At 35.2% G+C, this 22,374-nt stretch overlaps 2 protein-coding genes across 2 annotated transcripts; one reads left to right on the top strand and one right to left on the bottom strand.

The window, feature by feature from the left end:
• Window positions 1-6,874: 6,874 nt before the first annotated feature.
• Window positions 6,875-12,688, top strand: LOC112058386 (kelch-like protein 9). Its single transcript, XM_024099179.2, has 4 exons — window positions 6,875-7,250; window positions 7,943-8,973; window positions 9,446-9,792; window positions 11,249-12,688. Exons 1-4 carry the CDS (start codon window positions 7,113-7,115, stop codon window positions 11,506-11,508), a joined length of 1,776 nt encoding a protein of 591 aa, XP_023954947.1. The 5' UTR covers window positions 6,875-7,112; the 3' UTR covers window positions 11,509-12,688.
• A 3,445-nt stretch (window positions 12,689-16,133) lies between these two features.
• On the bottom strand, window positions 16,134-22,250 carry LOC112058363 (uncharacterized). Its single transcript, XM_024099134.2, has 3 exons — window positions 19,680-22,250; window positions 19,164-19,388; window positions 16,134-17,831 (listed from the first exon to the last, which is right to left on the bottom strand). Exons 1-3 carry the CDS (start codon window positions 22,041-22,043, stop codon window positions 17,751-17,753), a joined length of 2,670 nt encoding a protein of 889 aa, XP_023954902.1. The 5' UTR covers window positions 22,044-22,250; the 3' UTR covers window positions 16,134-17,750.
• Between the last annotated feature and the right edge of the window lie 124 nt (window positions 22,251-22,374).

The following is a 22,374-nucleotide window of genomic DNA, read 5'->3' as shown; positions in this document are numbered from 1 at the left end:
TTAACATCAGATGTGATCACAGTCCAGGGCTTTAACCAAACAATAACAAATTATAGCTAGGTGCCTATCTAAGATCATAAAATGATAAAATCAACACCATAACGAGGTACTAATTAACTACTTAATGAGAAAATCATAATTGTTTATTTTACCATCGGATATCTAACTTATCAATTAATTAGCTCAAGGGAAAAAATCAGCAATCCGCCGCAGCTAAAAACAATAGCAAACAATGGCGATGGATAGTATAAAAAGCGTTGTAACAGCTTGTTAGGGCATATTGCTTGTTACCGCGCCGCTATTTATTTTCGAGTGGCAACATCGAAGAGTCCATAAACAAAAAAACACTTGGGCGACTGTTTTCATTAACAACAATGCTGGCAGCGTTAAGAGTGAGGTTTGGAGTAGGCACTCACTTTTCGCGACATAGGTATCTAGTAGGGGCACTCAGTACAGTATTTTCATTGTGTGCTTTTAATTTTGAGTGCGCGAACTAGCTCGCTCTCTCGGGGCGAATGTTTGCAAGGGTAATATTTGCTTCCGTTGTATAATTCAGCCGCCCGCCATATTTGCCAAAGAGCAATCATTTTAATATCGTCAGGCATCACATTAGAACCGAGTGGGATACTTACTTTGTTGAATGGATTAATTTTTATATTAATTAGGGGCTACGGTTTTTGGTACGTTTTACAAAATTTTGTTTGCACAAGCCGTTTGCTGAGTTGAGAGTTGGAGAAGTAGATAGGTACTCGCAGGTACTGGTAGATATGTAACTATGTATATAAATATATTATATATCCTAACTGTATGGACGTATTTAGCAAATAGGTAAGCTTAAGAAAACTTGAGCCCTACAGAATACTCGAACCCAGGACGTCATGATTCGATGCCACATAATAGGCTAACCTATGGATCAACGAGGCAGTTACGGTTTATGTAGGTAATGCCATCCAGTCCTGGATTAGCCCATAAGCTATTTTAAAATATTCTTATCCCGTCTATGGGGGCACAAGAGACGATCGAGAAAAAAAAAATTATAACCCTTGGAAAACTCCAAAAAACGTTAAATCATGTTGTCCAGACCCCATGAATGGGATAAGAGCGGGAGGAACAAAGCATACAATATAAATCTACCTACTTACGATACGTTAGTATTATTTTTGTAATTAATTCTTTGTAACTACTATACTTAAGGAAAGACACCCACATGGGAAGTTTGCTAAGCTTAGGTATTCCTTCTATTTTTATTTTTGAAACACAAAGTATCTTTTGACCTTCTTTGTAATAAGAACTCAAATCGTGCCAAGTTTCAGTAGAATTTGTCTAGTAGTTTCGGAGTGATACACTTTTTAAAGATGCTTTAGTTACATTCTTGTGTTGTTTTTTAATAGATTGACTATTACTGTGATAATGTCATAATAAAAAATAGGATATATAAAATTGAATCCATATATCCCTTGGTCACGTCATCACGCGTGAACGGCTGGACCGATTTCACTATTTTTTTATGTGTTTGTTATTGTCAGGAGAAGGTTCTTATGACAGAAAAAATTTAAAACATTAAGGTGTAGGGGTTGGGTAGGGGCAGAGTAGGAGTAGGGGTAGGGTAGGGGTAGAGTAGGATAGGGTAAGAGTAGGGTATGGGGTAGGGTAGGGTATGGGGTAGGGTAGGGTAGGGGTAAGATAGGTGTAGTGTAGGGGTAATGAAGGGGTAGGATATAACAAAGAATGGACCCACAAACCTCCTGGCAACATGCAGACTCGTAATCTGCATGCTTTTCAGAGACATAAACTATAAACAGAATGCACTCCTCGATTTTCGCATATTCACACCCTCACAGCGCCTGGTCTAATATACTTACCTATAACTGAAGAATGGCAACTAGCTCATTTACAACACAATAACAAATAAGTACCTACATGAGAGAGAGCGAAGATAATTTGCAAAAGAAAATTCAGCCGACTTCACAAACACAATAACATAATCACGTAGCCTAAACCGGTGCGCGGTGGTAGAATCTTTACTGAGCCTACTTGAAATAAATGAATTTTGAATTAAATAAGAAACAAATAAAATCATTATGTTTAATTAGGGGTTGTTATTTTTTTTATCCCCCATTACATTTCACATTCTGACGATTAGTCAATGAACGTACCATACATGAAAAATTACATGCTTGCATAAAAACTTCAACCGCTATTTATTATAACATAAAGGGTTGAGTTTTTAAAATTTTTGTCTTATCAAACCAATAATTTATTGTCTTTTTATTATTGTATGTATATACAAAAATGTTAGATGTAGCGCCATCTGTTGATAAGGAGCAAATAGTCATGGAGATGATATTATCAACATCAATTTTGCGAACATTACAGCTCGTTTTTCCGAATAGGTAAATATTTATTTATTTTCAATTTTGTTATATGTACCTATTTATTGCCATTCTCCCAGAGATATTCAAACCCAGACTGTATTCAATCATTTCCTACATCGTTGATTGTCTTTGACGATGAAGATATATATTTAAAAAGGAGATTTTTAATATTCATAATTGGCTGTAGGAATTGAAAAAGGCCAATGCCTTAAAAAATATTGCACTGTGAGCTGTAGATTTAAGTATATATTTATATTTTTATTTTATTTTATTTATATTTCTGATTGTGTAAGAGCTTAGACCATTGTAAGTGCCTTTATTTGTAGGGTCCATAATGGGACCTCAGCGGCATCACCATGGGTGAATTAGGCGGAACGACTCTTGGCGTCTCCTCTGAGACACGGACCTCGGCATAGAGGGCCGTTCTGGAAGGGTGTATTGACCCTAGTGTATCAGTCCGGGCGCACCCGAGATCGTGAGTTAAAAAACCCATGTCCGGGTGACGTCAGATATCGGGCACATCATTTTCGCCGGCGAAGAAGCTGTTCAGCTTGTTTGTGTTGCCTGGGAAGCTTTGTCGGTCGTTATGTCCATAAATCAAATCAAAATTCATTTAATTAATTTAGGCTTACTACACAAACACTTTTGATTAAGTTTTGTCATGATTTAATGGGGATAATTAAAGTGGAAATCTTAAAATTACAGTTACGAAGGTTTCAAACGCGCCTTGGTCCGAGAAGAGCCAACAACAAACTCAGCCCAGGTTTAGGTATTTCTTTTTTTTTACCACAATTTAAACAAACTTAGGGAATGATCTAGAATGATGTAGAATAAAAATATTAATGTAGGTACTAGAAACACACATAGGAAAATTAGAGAACAAAAACTTAAAACACCGATTTTTACGTAGACGAAGTCGCGGGCGTCCGCTAGTAGGGTACAGTCCTCAGTTGCTATCTACGTTTAACTCAACGCCATCTTTTGAGCACAGTTCGACCTACATCGATTATAATAAATATACCACAGAGTAAAGATGATCCAAAGTAAGTCTTTACAAGCAGCGTGGTGAAGCCGGTGAAACCCATAAAACTCAAACGTCACGCGTTTCCTTGACATCCGCTTAAACAAACTTTTTTTATAATTTGTATTTCAAAATTTATCACTAACAATAACTACATAAATTAATATAATAACAGGTAATCAATAGTTACCAATAAAAAATACTCCATTTTATTTCTTTGGTTTTTGAGAACAGTTTTAAAATATTTAAAAACATAAGACACCATTTTTCTTGAATAATATTGAAAATTACTGATGCGTCGCTTCGTGTAGTACTGACTCGAGAATGTATTAGTTTTTGAATTTTGTATTTGAAGCGGCTACGACACCGACGTGTTCCGTGCGCACTATCTGTCTGTTATTCTTAATCTGTGAAATATAGCTATAACAGGTTATTCGCCTGCTGTATAAAACTAAGAAGATTTTTTGCATCCCCTCGTGTGTGTATCACGCTTGAGAAGATTGATTTTGAACAACCTGTGTGTGGATCAAGCTTCTAAAGATTGATTTCATACTCATATCATTTTGACCTTTTTTTTGTTGTTTTAACCTATTCTTGTCACACTCTAACTTATTTCACATGTAGTAAAAAGAACAAGGATGGCATATAATCACTCATAACCTGTACAAAACACGTCTGTGATTAGTACTGACAGTTTTTAAAACCGCGCTCTAGGAGCGCGGTCTACAGACGAGGATTTCAAAATCATATTTTTTTTTAATCTTTGTACATTAGGAGTGTTTTATTCTTTGGTAGAGTAAAATAATGTATAGAAAAAGTAAAAAACCAAAGACAATCTAGAAATAAAGGTAAAAATTTAAATTATAGCGGGTTTTGTGCGACAGTCGGGCAACTATCGCGCGTTCGGATTTTTACTGCATTATTACATTTATTAATTAAAATTAGCTTGTTTAATAACAATTCCAACAAAAAAATATATTTAAATAGCTCCCATAGTACATTTTAATGTAATCGGGCGTTTTAAACACGCGTGACCTTGGAACGCTCGACTTTTAAAGATGGCTCAAGAGGCTCCATGGCTGGAGAGGCAGTTTAGATGCCTAGAAAATCTAATCACGTTTTTATTTGTGAAAATAATCTCGTAATTGTAATCTATATATATAAAAAGAAAGTCGTGTTTGTTACAACACTTATAACTCGAGATCTGTTGCACCGATTTTCACGATTTTTGGTTCGTTGGATTTGTCGCCGCCAAGAATACATCTTAAAAACAATGAAAACTCGACGCATACATAATTATGAAAGATGAATAATTTTCCATAAATGTTACTTTGTTTAGTACCTGTCAAACATTTGTTGTCCATCCTGTCAAATGTTGACATATATATACACGTGCGTTCAGAAATACTAACCAATGATTAACATTTACGCGTGCGTTCATAAATCTTTGTAATTTTAGAACAAATCGGTTGTCATTTATCACATTTTTTGTAACAAATGAATTCAGAAGTAGGGTATGGGTAGGGTGGGGGTAGAGTAGGAGTAGGGTAGGGTAGAGTAGGGTATAGGGTAGAGTAGGGTAGGGTATGGTAGGATATAGGGTAGGGTAGGAGTAGGGTAATGTAGGGAGGATAAGGAAAGAGAGCACATAAGTCAAAGCAAAGCTTGACCGGGTCCGCTAGTATTTTTATAAAACAAAATTATATTTTTATCACGTCACCGCAAACGCCAATCATAAACTGTGACGTCATTCGCTACAAGGCAACGGTTTGTGATTGGCGCTTGCGGTGACGTTATATATCACATCACTGCAAACGCCATCTTATCTCTATGAATGACGTCACTTGCTAATGTGTTGTGTATCGGCGGCAAAAATTTTACGTAGATATTTTTTCATTTATATTAATTTTTTTACTGGTTATTATTGACGGGACAAAATAAAAAATAGCTTATAATACTTCCATAATTCAGTTTAAACATTGTTTACAAAAGAGGCAAGTAGCCTACTATAAACTTAAATGTACGTATGTATACCTATATTTATACGGTTTACCTAGTACCTATTAGTTTTAATCGTTCTGTATTTGTACGACCATTGCATCTAAGAATTATGGTAACCAAATAAAAATAAACACAAATGTAATACTACAGCCTATCTTTATGAGTACTGCTTACCAACAAAGAAATTAGAAATGAAGGTAGAAAACACATATCATTTCATAAATTATTTATTTTAAAATGTATGGTTTGTTTATAAAATGTTACCTATATATGATATATTAACCATATCTAATTGTTCTAAGCTTATTAATTAAAGTTATTTTCATCAATTTAAGAACAAGTTAATTATAATTATTATTAGGTGTGAAATGACTAGTGATTTATACCCTCATTTTTAATTTGTTTGTTGGCAATCAGAACAGTAGGTATTCATCAAAAAAGGCTGATATAGAATAATTAATTAATTTTATTATTTTGGAAACCAAAGTGCCTAGCGCTATCTATAGAGCACTGTTCGAACCAAGGAGGCAGGTGCAATTTTGTACTGAGGTCGAAACGTACGGACTCGTCTACTCGTACGTACGTAGTACGTAGGTATCAAATTAATCTGTGGGTAGTTACATCTCTCAAAGACCATAAGAAATAAGACAATATAAGATAAATTATAAAACTTACTAAATAAGATCTTTGACATCTCTTTACAAGTACAAGTACTATCCACAGATTAATTTGATACCAACTTATCACAAACGTATTTTTCCTTAGATACATATAGGCAGTGTTGCCAGAAGGTTACTTTTGTAACCTTTTAGGTGATTTTTTGACTACATTGGTAACTTTAGTTTAATAAAAAGGTTACCTTTACGTGATATTTCAGAATTTTTAGAATTAACTTACAATTTCGTATATCCAAAACAGAACGGTCGTTAAATCAAGAAATGCGGACAAATGCTCAAGAACTCATCGATGTTTCTGTGTCAATCTCACTATAAATGAAGACGTTACAATTGACGTTGCAAAATAAGCAAGTTGCAGTCACATTGAATTTCTTAAAAAAATCAAGTATGAATTTAAGAAATTAACGTCTATTGTTTTTTAAATGCTTGCTCTTTAATTGTATTTTTCTTATCCCATAAGTAAAAGGCAAACAATCAGGACCTTAATTAAGATGATTCTATTTACGAGTAAAATCTCCTTCGGTTTGTAGTAATTTAGTACTTGGCTAGTATTCGTAACAGACAGATATTAAAAAAAGTAAAAACAAAATTACTTTAGCCCCCAGAGGCTGAAATGGTGGTTTAGCCATGCTGTGGAACGCAAAAAGCAAGAGTAGTAGTAGTCAAAAGGTTACTTTTTTTAATATTTCGGGTAACTTCTCATAAGATCCAACTGGCAACACTGCATATAGGTGTCAAAGTATTTTTCTTTGAATTTAATCCTTCATTTGACGTTTGTGGATGTATCACTATGTATTATACTACTCTATTCTATGATCACTATTGTAATCTGTGGAGGAGATAATTTTGTTTTTGTTTAAAATTTAAATTGAGCGTAGCCTGCCCATATTCTAATTTATTGCGGATTGCGCCTATTTCTAAAATAAATATTCATATTTCATACATACCTCTAAATCACATCTAAAGTTATAAGTTTATTAAAGTTGTAATTGATAAAATTATTAAACTGTAACAATAACATTGTAATAATTTTGGAAAATGACTGAAATTACTTTGCGAATTGGTGAAGAAGTTTTTCAAATAAAGAAAGAGCTTCTATGTGAATATAGTGATTATTTTCGCGCTATGTTCAGTGGGTATTATGTAGAGAGCGATAAACAGGAAATTAATATTGATGTAAGTATTGTCCTCCCTCAAACGGTCAAGGAAAACATCGTGCGGAAACCTACCTATCTGAGAATTTTCCTAATGGATAATGTTACTAGGTACCCAAAATCATTTGAAACTTCGTTCGTTACATTAGAGCTTTTGTATATACATATACTACACTAGTTTTTGTTTTATTTAAAAATACCAAATAGGTAGTTATGATTTTACATGCATTCAATTCAAAGTTCGCATAAATATCGACTCCCGCTAACGGTCGCGATATCGTACGTGACGTCATCAAACAACATTTGCTCTATCTAATATATAAAATTCTCGTGTCAATGTTTTCGTTGCCATATTCCTCCGAAACGGCTTGACCGATTTTGATGAAATTTTTGTGCTTATCCGGTATCTATGAGAATAGGCCACCATCTATTTTTTATATTCAACATATTTTTTGTTTTCAACGGAGAATACAGAAAGCTAACATTTAAAAATAGTGAACATTATCCATTCTCTACGCGTGTGAAGTCTGCCAATCTGCATTGGGCCAGCGTGATGGACTAAGACCACCACCTCATTCTGATAGAAGACTCGTGTTCAATAGTGAGATGAACATGGGTTGATAAGATGAAGTATTTTTTGTAAAATTTATAGATGTCAGTGTTTTTAATTGATTACATTAATAATTTGTCAATGTAATTGTTTACATATTGTAGATGCTAGATCCATATGCAATGAAAATAATACTTAAATACATGGAAATGGGAAATATTCTTCTTTCTGAATATCCACTCACAATTATTGATCAAATAGCTGTCACAGCTGATTTTCTACAGATAAGAGATCTTACCAAGCAGATACAACATGTCTTGGACATTCAACTGAGTGAGTCGAACTGGTTGGATACTATGACAATAGCTCAGAAAGCATCATACACAGAGTTAGAACAACTTTCTGCAGCGTACGGCCTATATAATTTCAATTCCATGGAGACAAGAAGTATTTCAACAATCCACATATTGATATGGTACCTTTCCCATCCATATTTAGATTCTCAAGATGAATTGCAAATTTTTAAATTTGGCTTGCTTTGGCTTTATAGGAATCTTCAAGTAAAGGATAATGTGTTATTAATTCTTGCTTGTTTAGATATGAAAAGGGTTACAAATAAAACTCTGTTGGACATAAGAGATTTTTCTAACAACTACAGTTGTGGCAGTTTATTTTTAGAAATTATAAGCTGTCTCCTCAATATAACAAGTAAAGGACTTGACATATCAGAATCAAGTCTGTGTGAGCATAAAGAAGAAATATGTGAAAAGTTTACTGAAAGGGTTTGGTGTGAGGCATTGAGTATTGTCAAAGACAGTCGACCTCGCCTTTTGAAATATGTCCCTGTGGTGCCAACTCAAAAAAATATTTTGGATGAAAAGAATATGTTGCACGTATTGCAGAATTTTGTGTGCACATTAAATGAAGATAGACAATTTGAAAAACTATTGGAAGTGGCCGACAAGGAATTCATGGATTGGAAAGTGGCTGCATGGGGACCGACCAAACTGGTAGTACTTTGTGGTTTTAGGCTGAGGTTTGGTAGTGGGATTGAGTTTATGCAGGATGTGATGGTGTATGACACTTTGAGAAATCAATTGGAGAAGATTAGTGCACAGTTACCACAAAAAAGATTTCCTGGTGTCACTATCGTTGGAGATCTACTGTATATTCTTGGAGGTCTGTGTGAAAATGGGTCAGTAATTTCCAAATATTTATATGATTTAGCATTTCAATGCATTTTATCATTTAGGAGTCAATATGAATGAACACACACCGAATTCCGAAAATACCACCAATAAAATAAATATAAACAAGAAGTTTTATCATAAACTAGCGGACGCCCGCGACTTCGTCCGCGTGAAATTTAGTGATGTGTTAATCCAGAGTAAAATCTATTTCTATTCCAAATTTCAGCTAAATCGGTTTAAAATTGACAAAGTTTCATACAAACTTTCATCCCCTATTTTCATAAATATGCACGTCTGTGCACCGCGCGTGGAACGGGTGCTTGTTGGTAATAGTAAAAAATAATAATTTCTGTATACAACTTCAAATGTTACTTCTTCACTTTGGTCGGTACCAATCCTTCTTCGAGTTCTTTACTCAAAAAGTTCGCAGGTATAGGTAGTAGATATTTGCGTATTTTATGTTTTCCTTCTTTGCAGGTTTATAACAAATACGACAATTGTGTACAATTTAAGAGAAAGAAAATACATAAGTAAAGCTAAGTTACCTGAAATACACGAATGTCCAGTGGTTTGCACTCATCATAATAGGGTTTATATAGCAGGAGGCAGACACGTTTACTGTTATATTGCTGGTACTGATGTCTGGAAGCCGATTCTGGATGTACACAACTATAATAAACTTGAATTTATGAAGTCTTATAATGGCTATATCTACTGTATGGCATACGGTGATCAGACGTTGTACAGATTTAAACCTGGTATAGAAAAAGCGTTACAGTCTGTAACATCATTAACTAATATGTCGACTGCCATATGTGTTATAAGTAAGTTTAATACGTACCTATTATGCTAGCCACAAATGGTCAATTATTCTCACGTTTCTGTAGCATCCACCACTATAATTGATCGTGTGTTGGTCACTGCGTACATGACTTGTACAGTATGCCGCGTGGGTACTGCCGTTTGCTCTTCAGAAACGTGAGAATAATTGACCGTTTGTGGCATTAGATCCGCGATAGTGAAATCTAGCCGCGAAGATAGGAATAGGAATGATGATGGTTTTATAAATTGCATTGGTACGAGATCCTATTAGAAATATAATATAGCATCATCTGTTATTTAATTTTGATTAGAAAAAAATACAACTAGGTAATCTTCACCTAGACATTTCCATTTATAATTCACATGTTAATGCTAATTTACATTCTATTAGTAGTCTATTATTCTATTAGCATTCTAGTACCTAGTAAGTCTGCGCTAAACTGCGGACAGACGGACAGACAGACATGGCGCAACTATCACTATGTGGGTCCTTGTGGACTATGACTGGACTGGACTGTGTGCATTTTTTTATTAAATTTTATTTTTCATTTGACTCCACATTAATAACAAAAACTAAAATCCTTTCTAAGATTCGTGTGACTTATAAAATGACCCCTCGGGTGTGATTCCGGTCCCTTACGTAGTTACGTGGAGCATATCTGTGACTTATTCAAAATCAACAAAATCAAAAATCATTTATTTCAAGTAGGCTTAGTTTACAAGCACTTTTGACACGTCAGTTGACTATTTGTAAAGGTAAGCCACCGGTTCGGAAGGCAGGTTCTGCTGAGAAGAAACCGGCAAGAAACTCAACAGTTGCTGTTTTTAATAAATCATACAACATTGTAATTAACAATTATTGATGACATTACAATTTCTTATAGTTTTACTTCCTGTGTGAAGGTGGAAGCTGATCCTACGGCAGGGTAGGCGAACCTTTATGCATCAACGTGCCATTTTTGCTAAAAAATGTTTAATGGGGTCATTGGCGTGCCATCAAATAATTTTGACTTTCTGATTATTTGGAGAATAACAATAATAAATACTATCAAAACTCTTTATGAAATAAAGTAAACAAAAGAGGTACATTTTGGAATGTTTATATTACACGCATAAATTAAATTATTGTAAAATTAGTGTGACTTCTGTTGCTGCAGGTTAGATGACAAATAATTTATGTCAAATACCTACTTTACACATGTTTTATGATCGGCGACGTGCCCAAAATATTGTGTCGCGTGCCATCAATGGCACGCGTGCCATTGGTTCGCCTACCCTGTCCTACGGTCTCCAAGCATATTGAAGGAGAAAGGATGTTTTAGTAGTATTTGTATCGGAGATTTAAACGAATTATTTAATTAATTACTAAAATATTTTTATAAAATATTTTATGGTTGTAATTTTAAATTGTATGATTTTTTTTTATAATAATTTTAACTTGATTAAATTTGGTTCTAGGCAATAATAGTCTAATGGTGTTCACTAAAACAGACGATGGCAAATACACAGTAGAAGAGCACAACGATAGGTTTCCTGATGAACAGCTAATAGTACATCCAGTAGAATTGAAAAACGAGAAAATTTATGATCCAGCTGGTTCTTGTTCTTTGGTTATGAGCTTGCCGCCGTTATGTAAGGAACTTTCACAATACCACAGACATGCACTGTCCCGCGACTCGCTTGATGTCGTCAGTCCACCTGGGTTCGACTCAGACTAATTAGATAAAGACCTGCCTCGCAAGACATTGTTTTTCTGTCAAAGTATATGATCAACGATCTTATGCGATTATAAACACTGTCTCTATAGAATCGATCTTTCATAGTTTACAATCGTGTCCGTCGTTTAAAAACCTTCGTAAAAATACCTTTTTGTGTACTTGAATGGTGTAAAAAACGAACAAAAACTGCTAGTTTAGTATATGATATGTATGAAATCTAAGCTCGTTTTCCTTAGAAAATGGCAGAAAATTTTGTTCGTGAATTTGGGTGCGATACTAGTCCTTATGTATTTAGTCTGAGGGGTTCGACGAACACCGCGCTTTCCTGTGGAGGGACTAATAAGCTATAGAGACACAATGAATAATGTTAACTATTTTTAAATGTTAGCCTTCTGTATTCTCCGTTGAAAACAAAACAGAACAATATTTTCCCCGTTTTGAACACATTTTTGATCGGTGCTTTGCTCCTATTGGTAGTTGATTGATATTATGTAGCTTTGTTGCCTTCCTCGATAAATAGGCTTATCAACACAAAAAAAAACCAATTTTAACCATTAGTTCGTCAGTAGGTAAGGCAGACGTACGAATTGCCTTTAACAGGTGAGCAAATGTTGTGTGATGACGTCACGTACACTATCGCGACCGTTAGTGGGAGTCGATATTTATGCGAACTTTGAATGCATTTAAATTTAATCATAACTATTTGGTATTTCTAAATAAAACAAAAACTAGTGTATCTGTATATATAACAGCTTTAATGTAACGAAGTTTCAAATGATTTTGCGTACCTAGTAACATTATTCATTGGACATTTATGTTAAGCCACTTTCTGTGAGTATGTGAGCGTAAGAGCCTAAATAAGTGCACTCAACGACACACAAGCGTACTTATAATGATGCAAGCTGTGTAACTAGTGGTAGTTTTCAATGTTTTCATACTGTGACTATCGCGTTAACGTAAACGCGAATTTATATGGAATTGAAACAGTTGTGCAGTATTGCCACCAGATGGCGCTGTGTTCAATTCCTTAGAAAATTTACGCGATAGTCACAGTATCAAACTGCCACTAGGCACACTGGAGGAAATTTCCATAAATGTATGGGAAATTTTGACTTTTCACTTTACCTTATAAATAAAATAAATGTAAATCTTTTTATAAAATAAAATATTGCTAGAATAAGTTTCTATTTTATTTTGTTTAAATAAGATTTTGTTTTCTACTGTGTGTGCAATAAATTATTTTAACTAACAATAAAGTTAAACACATAAATATCAATACATAATTTAAGCTGGGAAGACGTACCTACCGCCGCGATTTAGCGTTCCGGTACGATGTCGTTTAGAAACCCAAAGGATGTGAATTTTCATCTTCCTCCTAACAAGTTCGCCCGCTTCCATCTTACGAATGCAACATCACTTACCATCAGGTGTGATTGTAGTCAAGGGATAACTTGTAAAGAATAATAAAAAAAGAAGTGTCTGTCAGTGATTTCAAAGTTTTTTCTTTTTTTTTTAATGCAAATAGGCTCGCGTTTGACCATGATTTTGACCTGATGGTAAGTGTATATACAGTCTAAGATAGGACACACAGAAGGTGCCTATTCACTCTTAGTTTTAAAGATACCAAAGTTATATGATTCAGGAAACAAAAGGTTTGGGAAGGCTATTCCAAACCCTAGCCGTGCCATATGTTTTCTGTGGTGAGTAAAGAAGACGCAAAGCGTTTTGTACGGGTCCTAGGGACATTTACAACATAGGGATGAAAACCCGCACGATGTCTTGCGGTGCGATGTTAAAAAGGCGAATGTCAGCGCCGGCCCGAAGTAAATTTTAAAATGGAGCGAGATCCAATTATGGCGCCTCTCCTGTTTGCTCCTAATAATATGCAGATACATATACCAAATTATGAGTGTAAAGAAAGAATGGAACGCGAAGATCTTGATCATACTCTGGGGTGACCAATTAAAAATGAAGCGCAGTACCGTCTACGGTTGACTAGGATTATCATTTAGGCGCTCTGTAGGATTTGGCGCCTGGAATTCAACTTTCCGCCGATGCTCAAGGGTTTGGTTTTGTCAAAAGCAGTGAATCTGTGCTAATGTCTCCTAGCTCGGCGATCCAAAACAGCTAACTGATATTTGGCTGAGCCGTCAAAAAGATGCAGTACTCCATGCAAGACCGGACTTGGGCCTGATATAGAGTAAGTAATTGCTGTGAGGAAAAGTACTGCTTAACCTTACGGAGTATTCCAAGTTGTTTGGCAACGGTTTTGGCGACTCTATGGACTCTATGGACCTCCCGAAGTTGATGTTAGCTGAAATATCAACACCCAGGAGATCGATGTGATCAGTGATAGGCAAGGATATTTTTGACGGTGTAAATGTAAAAGGATTTCGTTTTGCCGCCAGTAAACATGCCTAAAGTACTTGTATTTCACCAAGTGTTTAGTTATACAAACGATATTAAAAAAAAATAATAAAAAATGCAACCGACTTCAAAATTATAAAAATGTTTTTACTAAACTAAAAAGCGAAAAATAACATCGTATGTACCTACCTTCTCAGTTAGCTCAGTGCGATCAGTACGAAGGCGGTACTAAGGTAGTGCTGTATTGATTAAAGCCGTTTCTGAAAGATCTGTCTGAAAATCCTGAATCTTTATGATTTTCAGCCAGTTCTTTTTTTTCAATCGGTTCAGGCGTCTTCGAGTAATCGGTGAACATACATAAAAAAAGATTCCGACGAATTGATAACCTCCGCCTTTTTTGAAGTCTGTTAAAAACAGCAAGCTTTTATAAATTTTTTGTGTATCTGTAGGTATGTCTAGACCATAGATTTACGAGTCGGTACAAGTATCTAATTCTATGGTCTAGATCTAGACTAATCTCTAGAACGGTTGAACCGACTTCGATGGGACTTCATTGGATGATAGTAGAGACTATTGAGCAACATATAGACTAGGTACTTTCTATCGCGGAGAAATCAATGGTTCCGATCAATTAATCCATAAAAATGTAATTATTTATATTTTTAATTTTTAATAAATAAATAAATAAGAATCATCTATACTGTAAAAACATCAGGGATGGTTTCTATATCAATCGTCATCATCACCATCATATCTGCCGATGGACGTCCACTGCAGGACATAAACCTTTTGTAGGGCCTTCTAATCATCAAGATCCTGAACTGCCTGCATCCAGCAAATCCCTGCCTTCATGTCGTCAGTCCACCTGGTAGGGAGTCTCTACGTTATTCCAGCACCTTGGGACCCCAATGTTCATCGGCTTTTCGAGCTATGTGAACTAACTATCTCCTCATTTCTGAGTCGATCACGCAGAGATAAAGCATAGCTCATTCCGTCGCCCGCTGTGTGACTGACCCTTCTTATGAGGTCCATAGTTAACGAATAAGTCTCGGAAACATAGGTCATCACTTGTATTTCACCAAGTGTTTAGTTATACAAACGATATTAAAAAAAAATAATAAAAAATGCAACCGACTTCAAAATTATAAAAATGTTTTTACTAAACTAAAAAGCGAAAAATAACATCGTATGTACCTACCTTCTCAGTTAGCTCAATGCGATCAGTACGAAGGCGGTACTAAGGTAGTGCTGTATTGATTAAAGCCGTTTCTGAAAGATCTGTCTGAAAATCCTGAATCTTTATGATTTTCAGCCAGTTCTTTTTTTTCAATCGGTTCAGGCGTCTTCGAGTAATCGGTGAACATACATAAAAAAAGATTCCGACGAATTGATAACCTCCGCCTTTTTTGAAGTCTGTTAAAAACAGCAAGCTTTTATAAATTTTTTGTGTATCTGTAGGTATGTCTAGACCATAGATTTACGAGTCGGTACAAGTACCTAATTCTATGGTCTAGATCTAGACTAATCTCTAGAACGGTTGAACCGACTTCGATGGGACTTCATTGGATGATAGTAGAGACTATTGAGCAACATATAGACTAGGTACTTTCTATCGCGGAGAAATCAATGGTTCCGATCAATTAATCCATAAAAATGTAATTATTTATATTTTTAATTTTTAATAAATAAATAAATAAGAATCATCTATACTGTAAAAACATCAGGGATGGTTTCTATATCAATCGTCATCATCACCATCATATCTGCCGATGGACGTCCACTGCAGGACATAAACCTTTTGTAGGGCCTTCTAATCATCAAGATCCTGAACTGCCTGCATCCAGCAAATCCCTGCCTTCATGTCGTCAGTCCACCTGGTAGGGAGTCTCTACGTTATTCCAGCACCTTGGGACCCCAATGTTCATCGGCTTTTCGAGCTATGTGAACTAACTATCTCCTCATTTCTGAGTCGATCACGCAGAGATAAAGCATAGCTCATTCCGTCGCCCGCTGTGTGACTGACCCTTCTTATGAGGTCCATAGTTAACGAATAAGTCTCGGAAACATAGCACGCACTATTTGAAGACTTTTGTCTTCAGGCACCGAGGAATTTCGGACGTAAAGTTATCGCGAAGTTTCCTGAATGGGCCACATATTATTTGCCAGTGTCATAGGCTATATTTTATTTCTGTTTTCCTACAGACACGGGAACTAAGCGAGTGAAACCGCGTGGCAGCGACTAGTCAGAAATAAAGAAATTGTTGAAAAAAATATACATTTATTCATTTTAAACTTAATTGTTAAATTTTAGTCTCATGTTATTCTAGTTATGTCCCATATAAAATTATGTTGAAAATAAAATTAATATTTACTTAACATTGTCATATTTACTTACTGAGAATACATGGTAGTCTATAAGCTACAAAATTCTGCATACTCTTTAAGTAGCTAGACAGACTGTCAAAGCGTGAAGATAAAAATCCTGTAATACTTCCTTAGGCCTCAGAAAAATATATATTGGTCTAAGATCTGGCATTAGAAATATATTTCCTCATCTGTTATTCATTAGTGTTATGAAATAAATGATAGATAATTAATATACAGTGGCACATTGCAAATAGGTGCCTAACCTATTTTGTTCCTGTTTTGGTTTATTTTAATAAACTTTTATTCTTTCATTCTTCTTTTTTTTTAAACACCACGGTTCACTACATACATAATTTTGTCTGAATCCCCCTGAACATTACATACAAAATTGAAGCAGTATGGTCATGAATATATATATATATTTAGAGGTACACTCTAGGGGCCAAGGATAGTCATGTCATATTATAATATAAAACGCGATAAATAAAACATTTCAATCGGACAACAAAATACAAGACGAAATTCCTGCGTCTTAAAAATGTAACTTAATCCATAATATATTAAAATTAAAACATTATTTTTAGTAGCTTAAATAAAATACGTTTTTGAGACACGATTTTGTACATAGTAAAATAAAATGGCAACACAATATACTCCTAACTGGTCTCAGGAGATTCAATAAAATATAGGATACATTGTTTAGTTTGCACATAAACGAGCTCTAGCCCGCGCGGGGTCAGGGGTGCGGGGGTATAAACAGTGGCAAAAGATATTTAACTAGAGTACGCACAGATTATACAAAACGAAATTTTTTCCCCCATATAGGTTTTCGGAGTAGGCAATGCATTTGCATTGCGCCTTCTTTATACCACGGTATAAAGAAGACGCATTCTTCATTTTTTCACTTTAGATCGAATTAGATCGGGACTTGACTCGCTAGACGTTATTCCTCTGTCAAAATATAAGATCAAAAATCTAACACGTTTATAAAAACTTTTTCTGTAAAATCGATGTTTCATTTCATTATTGTAATCGTTTTCATCGTGTAAAGAGCTCCCTGAAAATGCAGGTTTGTGTAGTTGAACGGTTAAAACGGTTAAAAAACGGTCAACAACTTCAAACATTAAAATATCATAAGTTTGTCTCCAAGGTGGCTATATGACTGCCTCGCACCACTGTTCCGCGCAGACGAGGACTAATTTATGCGCTGGATATTTCACACTTCTGATCGCCACGAATTTCTAAGAAATTGAAAGAGTTGTGCAGTAGTGCTACTAGATGGCGCTGTTTCAAGTCCTTAGAAATTCGCGTTTACGTTTACGCGATCGTCACAGTATCAAACTGCCACTAGGCACACTGGACGCGCTAGTTTGACCTTACGCTTACTCTAATCATATACTTATTTTTGAATCCGCACATTATTGTTGTAAAATTAAATGAAGTAAAACTTAATCAAATAAAAAATTAAATAATCTCGATTAATTAAAAGTAAAACACAATTTAAAACCTTATTCAACAACTAGATCGAATCCATCTATGTCTTCACACATTGAGTTAAAACCGGCTGCCCATGCTTCCACCTCTTTTTCCTGAAAAATCAAATAACAAATTCAATTCAATAGCATTCAAATAGACATTTGAGTACCTCTGACAGTATATTTATTAGGTTATACCTATCAATATTTTGGAGTAATTATAGACGGTTGATATTCTTTTATAGTAAGTTGAGTATTTTTTTTTATTTTTATTCTTTACAAGTTAGCCCTTGACTACAATCTCACCTGATGGTAAGTGATGATGCAGTCTAAAATGGAAGTGGGCTAACTTATTAGGAGGAGGATGAAAATCCACACCCCTTTCGGTTTCTACACGGCATTATACCGGAACGCTAAATCGCTTGGCGGTGCGTCTTTGCCCCTGTAGGTTTACAAGTTAGCTCTTTACAAGTTAGCCCTTGACTACAATCTCACCTGATGGTAAGTGATGATGCAGTCTAAAATGGAAGTGGGCTAACTTATTAGGAGGAGGATGAAAATCCACACCCCTTTCGGTTTCTACACGGCATTATACCGGAACGCTAAATCGCTTGGCGGTGCGTCTTTGCCCCTGTAGGTTGGTAACTAGCCACGGCCGAAGCCTCCCACCAGCCAGACCTGGACAATTTAAGAAAATCTCAATATGCCCAGCCGGGGATCGAACCCAGGAACCTCCGTCTTGTAAATCCACCGCGCATACCACTGCGCCACGGAGGCCGTCAACTAAGCTAAGTCATTGATAGTAGCTAAATTAAAAAGATGAATTTTAAAATAAAAATGGTTTTTACCCATGACTGGGTCTTAGCCGGGTTTTCGGCATTCTCCTTTCAGCTATATCGCATCAGTAGGAACGCAAAGGAGGACGCACACTTACGCACACACAAACTTTCGCTTTCATCATATTTGTGTGATTATTAATATATTAGCAGACGCTCCACGCTTCATGCAGGGATAAAATATAGCCAATGACACTCTCAAATAATGTGGCTTTCTATTGGTAAATTAATTTTCTAAGTTGATTCAGTTGATCCAGAGACTACCCCTAGAACACCACAAACTTTAACTTTTGTATGTTTGACTACGTAACTGCTGTCAAACATAATTTCCTCCATTTATTTAGCAACTATACATATAAACAAGTTTATTTCACTTTAATCAGTTACGTGAACAAGACTGTAGAGATGCTTTCTGAGTATGACATGTGTAAGATTATCAAATTCTCTTAGCTGAGAATTTTACTGAGAATTTAATGGAAGAAAGTTTAATATTTCATACCCATTCCAGGATTCAACCCTCAGCCTCGTGATTCAAAATCGTATACCTAGGTGATCACTGAAGCAATAAGGCAGTAAGAAGATAAAGGATTAATTATATAGTCTAACTTACCTCCTTTTTGGACAACTGTTTTTTAGGTTTCTTCTTTTTATTTGTTCTTTTAGGTTTCTCTGAAGGCAACTTGAATGACAGATCATCTAAATTGTCCTCATCACTTGAGACTGCGGCTCTGTCAGTCTGCGGTTCAGCATCACTGATTGAGCTGTCATCAGAGCTGAGTCCACGTTTCTGGACAAACGCAACCTTTTTGGCCTTGCCATAACTTTTTCGGCTGGGCTGAAAACCAATAAAATTTCATGTGAGCACAAGCTATTTAATTTAGAAACTACTATCAAAGAAATGTGGGTTTGATATTTTTACAATTTTTTTTTAATTACATGTGTTAATGCCAGCTACTGATTGGCATAATCAGTTCACATCTGCCATAATGAATCTAATATCTAGGCACTAGTATTTTCTACTTATACTTAAATTTTTTGTTGATGTTTAGATTCATTGATGCACATAATATAAATTAAAATTAACAAAAACAGTTATAATTGTTACCGTACTAAAACGGTTGCTTACCTTGGGATGGTGTATCTCTAACAAATCTAAATCTTCAAACAAATGCACAGACTGGTCGTCAGTATTTGTCAAATTATCTGGCAAACATGATTCTTGTGTATTTGTATTGTTTTTAGAAACTGCAACTTGAGGGAATACTGGAGGTTCTGTTGCATGCTTAATTTCATTTCTATATCTAGGCTTTGACTTGGCAGCAACTGGTGAAATTGCTCTAGTTGGACCTTTAAGTGTGTTTATTTCTTGAAGAATGCCTCTTGTGCGTGACCTTAATGACTTAGCTTTGCTGTTAATCTTGATTGGTAAAACATTTTCCTGGTCTTCTGTATCATCGAAACCAAAATATGTATTATTTCTATTTGCATTTTTATTTCCATTTGGTGTTTTAATAGTTTCTATACTGTTTTCTTTATTAGTTGATGGTTCTTTTTCGCTTGATACATCACTAGCATTATTCTGGTATTCATTTGAATGTGGAGTTATTTGAACATCATTATCTTTCAATGGAGTTTCTTTATTAGGAGTCTTATGTACAATAGATGTGCTCCTTAAATCTTCAAATAGAGAATTAGTTTTAACAGGAGTTGATTTTTTGTTCTTTTTATTTGCATTTCTCTCAACAACTTCTTTAATGAAGGATATAATACTTGTCTGTTTCAAATTGGAGGTATTATCTACTTGAGGTAATGGATCATTTACTTCTGGCACCATGTTTGTGTACACATGCTTTTTCTTACTATTGTCATCATTGAAATTAATAAATGAGCTTTCAAATGCTGGTGTCATATTCGATTTGACATATGTGTTGACCTGCCACTTGATAGGTAAACTACCAAACTCTGCCCTCCAAGGACTAGCCTGAGGATGTCTCACAGATACATTCATACTGCTACAGGCTACAGGAACTTCATCAAAGAAACTTACATCTTCACGTAAGTTAAGAGGATCAGCAATGTTGCTCTGGTCTTTATTGGTATTACAATTATTTTCATTCACAGGTGTTTTTGGTCGGCATGGTGAGTTAACAGGTGAATAATCAAAAGAATGATCATCTTCCATAATTTGAAAATCACGAGCAATGTCTTCTACTCTGACTGAATTATAATTTTTTTCTGCAGCCTCACTGTGATCTGCAACTGAACTGAAATTATTAATGTGGACAGGTGATTTTGTTATGAGATTGTTAACAACATTCTTAACATTTTCTTTAACAGTCGTTGCTACTTCTTGATTTTGTTTGACTGTGTCAGTATTAGATTTTGATGAGACAACATTTTTCAATGCAGCCAGAGCTTTAGCTAGATTCTTGTCATAATTAGTCTTTATAGTAACAGTCTGAGGTTTAGTTTTCCCAGTTTTAGGTTTAGGTTTCCTTGGAGCCTGCTTCTTCTTTTTCTTAGCTGGACGAGGTTCTTCATCAGGATCAAAAGTGAATTCATATACATCAAGTTTACTTGAGTCTCTTTTTCGCCTATTCTTATCATCCAATAATCTTATAGATGTGTTTTTGTTTGTGGCTTTTTCTGAAGCCCTTGCTTTAAATATTTTGTCAGGTGTGCTAACTGATGTATTTGGTGATTTCTTATCTTTGTTCTTTTTGGCATTATTGTTAGGATCAGCAATAATCTTTTGTATTTCATTGTTTTTCAGAGCTCTTTGTCTAGGAGCTTTCTTGTGCAATACTGGTGAAACATTTAAAGAATCTTCACCATTTTCTTTGTTTATCTTCTTGGTCTTAGTTGCTAAAGGGGTACTAGCATTAATAGGTTGTAATGGTACATACTTGTTAGGGCTAACTGAGTGGTCTTCATATTTGGTTGGGAGCCGACAAATTCTCTTTGGCCTGTTGTTCACTAAGCTACAATCGAGAGTTTTAACAGGACTTTTAGTTAGTGTTAACAAGTTTACCTTTTTCACTGGTGATGTTTTCTTTTTAGCTAAAACTGTCGCTTTACATGCTGGATTCTGCGTTACTGGTTTGTTGCCAACTTTAGACTTTGTTAGTGGTTCAGAAATTTGAAATCCTGGAGATTCTACTTTAGTTGGTGATGAAATTAAACTGTTTGATAGATTCACTAAGGTACTATTATCCTTATACCGAGTTGGTAGACATCGAGCGCGACGCGGTCTTGCCGTATAGTCCTCGCAAACATCTTTTATTTTCTTATTAGTCACACTTCCTACAGGATTTGTAAGTTTTTCTGAAAGTGAAGCATTATCATCGGACGCCGAATTCGTTTTATCCGCTAAAGGTTTTCTCGCTTTCAAAGCTTTACCCGTCACTTTAGACGCTTTAGTTGTTCTTACTACACTTATGTTTTCTTTCGAAGCCTTTGTAGCTCTAGCGCTTCTTGTTTTGGATGGCATGGCGCAGACTACGTTTACTGTATTACATTTCAGATTAGCACACGAAAATGATTGCGAGAATAACCATTTATGCTGATTATTTCACTTAATACTATGTTTAGACTTACAGGAATCAAGTTTTGTATATTAATAAAAGTTGCTTGCTTTTCTAAAATTTAGATTATTTTCGCTCGTTTTTTTTCGTTTGACAAATGACAATGACAAGACAAATGACAAAGACAAAACAAACCAAAAATAACTTCCACAGGTTATAAATTAAACAAAACAATAGACAATATTGTTTTATTTTTACGGCTCTGAGTACTAGCTAATTTAAGCCTCAATAATCTAA

The sequence above is a fragment of the Bicyclus anynana genome, chromosome 21 (assembly GCF_947172395.1).
Source record: "Bicyclus anynana chromosome 21, ilBicAnyn1.1, whole genome shotgun sequence".
In the NCBI taxonomy this organism is placed as follows: Eukaryota; Metazoa; Arthropoda; class Insecta; order Lepidoptera; family Nymphalidae; genus Bicyclus; species Bicyclus anynana.
This window is presented reverse-complemented; position numbering and strand designations above follow the sequence as displayed.